The 6024-nt window shown below is 40.5% G+C and overlaps 3 protein-coding genes across 3 annotated transcripts in view; 1 reads left to right on the top strand and 2 right to left on the bottom strand.

Moving 5' to 3' along the window:
- Window positions 207-2899, bottom strand: LOC104705081 (cation/H(+) antiporter 2-like; the record flags this gene model as incomplete). The annotated part of the gene is made up of 4 exons (XM_010421071.1): window positions 2676-2899; window positions 1583-2566; window positions 467-1398; window positions 207-333 (listed from the first exon to the last, which is right to left on the bottom strand). Coding segments are annotated over exons 1-4 (2202 nt in total), but the record flags the coding sequence as incomplete, so codon positions are not given.
- On the top strand, window positions 3607-4910 carry LOC104703290. The gene is made up of 2 exons (XM_010419300.2): window positions 3607-3877; window positions 4509-4910. The coding sequence occupies exons 1-2, from the start codon at window positions 3677-3679 to the stop codon at window positions 4683-4685; spliced, it is 378 nt and encodes a 125-aa protein (XP_010417602.1). The 5' UTR covers window positions 3607-3676; the 3' UTR covers window positions 4686-4910.
- The window catches only part of LOC104705080 (E3 ubiquitin-protein ligase RGLG1-like), a 6495-nt gene continuing 5359 nt past the window's right edge, over window positions 4889-6024 (bottom strand). Inside the window, exons 2-6 of the mRNA XM_010421070.1 lie at window positions 5910-6015; window positions 5697-5824; window positions 5473-5581; window positions 5333-5389; window positions 4889-5221 (exon numbers count right to left, since the gene is read on the bottom strand). Coding sequence (XP_010419372.1) covers window positions 5138-5221; window positions 5333-5389; window positions 5473-5581; window positions 5697-5824; window positions 5910-6015 — 484 coding nt within the window. The 3' untranslated portion in view covers window positions 4889-5137. The remainder of the gene's footprint in view (window positions 5222-5332; window positions 5390-5472; window positions 5582-5696; window positions 5825-5909; window positions 6016-6024) is intronic.

Raw genomic sequence — 6024 nt, 5'->3', positions numbered from 1 at the left:
ACTCTATCTATGCACATCCGTTCCTGCAGGAATCCACAGTATTTTCATCTATTTTTTTGCCCTAGAGTCGCCGCGCTGGCTCCATTTGGAAGGGAAGAATGACGAAGCCATTGAAGTGCTCAAAAGAATTTCACCTGCAAAGAGAGGTTACTTGGAATCCGCGTTTTCTAGGTTACCTCCAAAAGAAACACTAGAACAAACTTCAAGCTCTTNCTGCTCTTTCCAACCACAAACAGTGAATACATCTCTCCGATCTCTCTTAGAATCGTCATCGTATGCGGTCCATTGCTCACACGCTTCTCTATGAACCCCACTTCTCCCGTCGTTACAAATCTGTTGTACAGTCCAAAAATAATATCAAAAGTCGTTTCTTTGATGGACAACGAAACAGAGTAGAGGCGCTCTTATCAGAAACAGAGTACACACAAAACAGATTAGTGACAAAAACAATGTATAAATAAGGTACCTGTTGTAGAATTCTTCTAAGAAGCTCCGATCTGTTTCTTGTTCAGTTTGATCCCTTCCCATAACATCCAAAAAAACCTCGTTATTATCTCGTGTTGTCGCATTTCCAACCGGAGTCTCTGCCTTTGAATCCTCGGACATGAACTGTATAACTGTGAGATGAATTAGGGCGTTGTTCGAAAGCCATTTGCACAGAGCAAGAGCCTCGCGATCATCCGGACCACCAAAGAACAATGCCGCAACGTGTTGTACCGAATCAAACCCGTGCGGCTGCTGAAATCCGGTAATGTTTCGGTCCACAAAAATACCGATCGAACACGGAGCGTGCCTTAGAACATTCCGGTTCATCTGTCTGAAAAGTTCCCCATCGTTTGTAGTCTTCCCGTCGATCCTCTGGTGTTTATGAAACGGAAGAAATACAATCGAAACTCGAAGATCCTCTGTTGCGTTACAGATCTCGGCGTGCATGTTAAGCATCTGCGTCACGAGTTTCACCGGTTGGATCATGATTTTGCTGTCTTTAGCAAACGAATCAATCGAATCGTTGATCTCCAAACCATCGTTGGTCCCGAATTCGTCATCTCCATTCGCATTGGCTCCATCTTCGTCGTGCTCATGGTACATCAATTCAGTTTTTCTTTTCTTGGGAAGCGGTACAAGGTGCATAAGCAGAGGCGAGAACGGCTTCGAAGCTCCGCGAGAACCGCTCAAGGCCGAGACAAGAGAGATTGCACCACGAGCTTGACGGGCTCCGTATACGCAGGATAAAACACGTAATTCCTCGTTGGTGTCGTGAGATTCAAGCGAAGTCTTCTCGTAAGCAAAGTCTTTATCTCTTCCTTTAAGCAAGAAAGACGCCAGTACACCGCTTACTAGCGTCGTGATCACCAACGCAGCCACCATCATATCATGGATTGTTGTGGTCCACCATTTCTACAGGTAGATTCAGACAAACAATGTCAAAAAAGAACAAAAAGTTTTTTTAAGGATAATTGATATTGTCATGAAGATGAATCAGTTCAATAATGTTGTAAGCTATGTTCAATATTTGTTATGGTAACTGTTAGATGTTCTTGAAAAAAAAAATATGAGACCCTAGAACATTATGTAGACGTACCTTTTCGGAATAGTTTGAGTCGAGAAGAAGAAGACCCACATGGCCTTTAACAGAGAGAATGGCGGGTAAGAAAAGCCAATGTTTCTTGGGGATCTTCAGGTACATACAAGCGCTTATTACACCAATAAATTTCCCAAGTAAGGTTACAATCACTATAATAACTAGACCGATGTAATAGCGTGTGGTTAACGCGATGATGCTGAATCTGAAGCCGATGTAACCAAAGTAAACAGGAAGAACAAACTCGTGGATCGGGTAACTAAGCCGTTGAATCAACGTTCTGTGAGTCTTTCCTTGTCGCGGAAACATTATGCCAATGGCGAAAACCGAAACGGAGGAATTGACGTCGTAGGATTCGATGGTTATACCGATGATGAGAAGGAAGATGAAGAAAACCAAAGTTTCAGCCTTTGAGAGGTACTTCTCTTTAGGGTTCCTCTTTGGAAGCCATGGAGCTAAGAACCTGTTGAGCAAGATTAGGAATCCGGTCCCGAAAACAAATAGGACGAGATCACCTATCATAGATCCAGAGATGAACGCAATGATTACAGTGTAGAGAACGACGTCTGTTAATTCGATGAACAGCGCACATGAGATTGTTAGCCGTCCGATCTCAGATGTGTTTAGTTTCCAATCGGCTATTGAACGGAATACAACAGGAGATGCCGTGTTAGAGACGGTAATGAGAAGAACCAAGAAAAGCGTCAAGTAATCTTCTTTGATCTCAAACATAGGGATGAATAACCATAAGAAAGCGAAACTCAGGAGGCCGCACGCCAAGAATGAGCTGCAGGTTATCACTGCTGCTTTCTTGAAATTTCTTTTCATGAAATGTAGATCGACTTCAAGACCGATCAAGAACATGAAAGATGTTCGCAAAGCGAACGAGAAGAAAGAGTAATAATCTGCTGCGTTTTTTTGGAGGAAGAATTCCTTGACTGTAGGTATTCTAGAGAGCAGAACAGGACTCAACACAATCCCAGCCTAAAAAAAACCCAAGATGGGTAACAAAACAAAAAAAAAATTGTTAGAAATTTTCCACAGCCCTAAAAACTGAATGTTTCTTGTAACGCAAGAAATAAAATATTCTTACGAGAATCTGGGCAACAGGACCAGCTTGGCCACAGGGTTTAAGAAGGAGATAGAACAACTGTGAGAAGACGAGAATGGAAGCCATTTGAATAAGCAAGGTATTAAGGGGATTGAACAATGCATCTCCTTGAGGTAAGCAAAACAATAACTTTGGATCCATCTTCTTCTTCTTCTTGATTCGATGATCATGAGCATTCTTCAAACGTGATGATGAGAAGAAGACTAAGAAAGAAAGAAAAAAAAACGTTTGTTGGGGAAAAAGAAACTGAAACTGTTTTATAAATCAAGAATATATAATTTCCAGAAGTAAATTAGGAAAAAAAACTAATTACTTTACATTTGGTTGGAGTTGATATGGGTTTACAATTACTTGACCATCCTTCAATCACTCTATGCCTCTATTTTATTTCTTGAAAAGCGGATTAAGTTGACTGTAATCAACGAACTAACATTAAGAATAAATTCACCAATGAATTGGTTATTATCCGGTCAATCAACAGCGATTCTTTCATTCTTTATTTTCCCGCATTTTTATTCTGTTTTATCATATTTTGTAAATATGAGATGATATTATTGTCTGTGATAAAATGATAATATTTTCCAAACATATCACAGATGGTAGTAAAACACTACTGGATATTTCGCGTAAGTGAAATTCGTTACTAATATTTTTGGACATTATCTCATTTTTTTTTTCCTTCCCACAAATTAATATTTTCGCAAACCAAAAACATAGGGTGTTCTTAACACAAACACCAACCTTGAGTGTTTCTGACATAACTAAAGAAACTAGAAGGGCCGAAATATAATATAAAAACTATCAGGTGTAAGATCCGAAAGTTAAGAATATATTGGACCCAGAAATAAATATATAGAAATATGGGAGGTTTTTTGCATATACGCAAAAGTGCCTACCTGTAATGTGTTGAAACCACGAAATCTAGAACCCTAGAAAACCCCCGGCGAGAAAAAAAGCGGTGACTCGGAGAGAGAGAAGGAGAGATGTCGTTCATGTATGAGAAGAGCAACACATGGAGGTGGCTAGTGAGGAAGACGCGAGATTCCAGATCCTTCTTCTTCACGTTCGCTACTTTATGCGGTGTCATTCCCGGCGTGATTGGCTATGGTGTTATGCAGGTCACCAATTCCAGTAACCCGGAGCTCGAAGCCCGCCTCCGTAAATCCGCTCGCCCCGACACCCTCGTATGTATCTCTCCTATCTCTCTACCGAAGGCCTTTCCTGATTGTTCCCTGTGATTGTGCTCTTCTCTTTAAGCATTTTTGATTGGTCGTTGATGCGATTCCTGACCTGTTAAATGTATCTGCTGATCTCAAATATGTTTCATGAACCTGATAGATGTTTGAAAATAGAAACATGTAGTTGGTCTTCTTCTATTGAGGCTCATAGGATGGCTAGATTCTTGAGCTTGATTGGTTACAATTTGTTCATACATAGTCTCTTGAGCTTACCTTGATGTGTGGAACTTTTCTTGGAGGATGAGTGGAACATCTTGATAATTGTTGTATCTTGTGCTTTTGTTATGTGATAATCTAAAATCCATTGTTATCTGCTACTTTGCAAAGCTCCTATGGGATTGAGTCCCTAGAGTTGTTGTAGTGGATTGATGAGTTAGGCATTTGCGGGTTCTGTTTTTCTGTTCTTGCTCTGCTTCACAATGTCGATTCAGTTGAAGTTTAGTCGTATGTTAACCTTTAGGCTGATTGTTAAACATGAATCCGCATATGAAAATCCTTTATTGACCCACTTTTGGTTTTTGTAAGCTTCAATCTTTTTTTGTGTTATCTTCTGCTGATGAACAACACTTTTCTGCAGATGATGGGTAAAGTAAACCAAGAGAGGCTAGCTGAGTATCTCGGTGAGTTGAAACAGAAGCAGGATACAAACGACAGATACGTGGCTGCTTTAAGGGGAGAGACTCTTACCAGGAAGCCTTATCAAAGAATCCAACCAGTGCCAAAGCTGGATGACACGGTGACAACCAAAGCGTAAGGATGAATTCTTTGAAGAGTCAGTGTTAATGGATGACCCTCACTTGAATCTTTCGTTCGTTGATGCAAAGATGGCATGTTTGTTACTGGCTGTAATGTTTTTTTATTTTATTTTTGTAACTAGCATCTAGCCACATAGCTTTTGTGCTATGCCAACTGCTGCCACTTCAGTCACTACAAACATTTTGCTATGATGAATAAAACTGTGTAAAACCCATGTTTTGTACATTGCTTCTTCATTCTTACTTGCAAGGTTATTGTTTTACAGTACATACGAAATTGCATTGTACATGCTGATTGTGGAACATTGTCAGAGACAGTTGGTAAACCAAACTGTAGATTCTACAAAGGGGAAGGACAGTATGTGCAAACGTTTCTTATGTGCATAAATAAAGCTTGTCGGCATTTATCACGCGTAAAACCGTGAAAAGTAAGACAGTTTGTGGGCATTAATCATGTGTAAAGCCGTAGCCTGCTAGTGATCCGTACTCGGCAGATGGGGCAACTTGATATTTTGGATCCGCAATCTCCACAAGTCTGCCAAAGGAAATTGCAAAGGTAAGTTAAAAACTGGTTTATTCATGGATGGGAATGGGTTTGAGTAAACTTAAAGCAAACAGTTAGTTAAAATTCCTTGGTGAAACTAACCATGTGGCCACAGCTGAAAGCCACGTCTTTTCGGTTAGTCAGACAAATCGGGCAACTCTGTTAAACGGAATACCATATGAGTGAGTTTGAAGTTGATTCGGCAAGGCAGAAAATTAGTTAAAGTATGCAAAGTATGAGACCTGGGTTTGTTCAGGAGATGCAGTTGATGGTAGTTCAGCATTAGTTGGAGGCGTGTACGGAATTGGTGGTGGTCTCGGAACTACTGTCTTAGCTGAGCCCGTCGGGTTCCTTTATAGTCAGGTGCAGAATTGGAAAAGACCAGCAGAAGCAATTAGACAAACAAAAAGAAGCAATAAGACAAAAAGTTCTATTTATGTTGAGAAGTGAAAACTTATGGAAGTACCCGAGTAAGCGGAGTTCGATGGCTGCTTGATACTGAAAGGGAATCTCCATAAGAGCAGCAAGAGCAAAGGCAGTTTCTTTGGCAGACTCTGGTGAGTTTCTCATCATGATCTCTGTGAAATTCACAAACTACGCATAGAGAAGAGAAGATAAAGATCAAGAAGATACTCGAAGCAGAGCATATAGATGGAAAATAACACAACCGGGAAGATACCTGAAAGTTGTCGAATTCACGCTTAGGGATCTTATCATCGAACTTCCTCATGTCTTCCCATGGTCCGTCTCCAACACCGACTAAAACAATCGATAAAGCATACGAGCTGTAGATA

This window comes from Camelina sativa, chromosome 7 (assembly GCF_000633955.1).
Source record: "Camelina sativa cultivar DH55 chromosome 7, Cs, whole genome shotgun sequence".
Lineage (NCBI taxonomy): Eukaryota > Viridiplantae > Streptophyta > Magnoliopsida > Brassicales > Brassicaceae > Camelina > Camelina sativa.
Note: the sequence above shows the minus strand (reverse complement) of the source record. Positions and strands in the feature narration are given on the sequence as shown.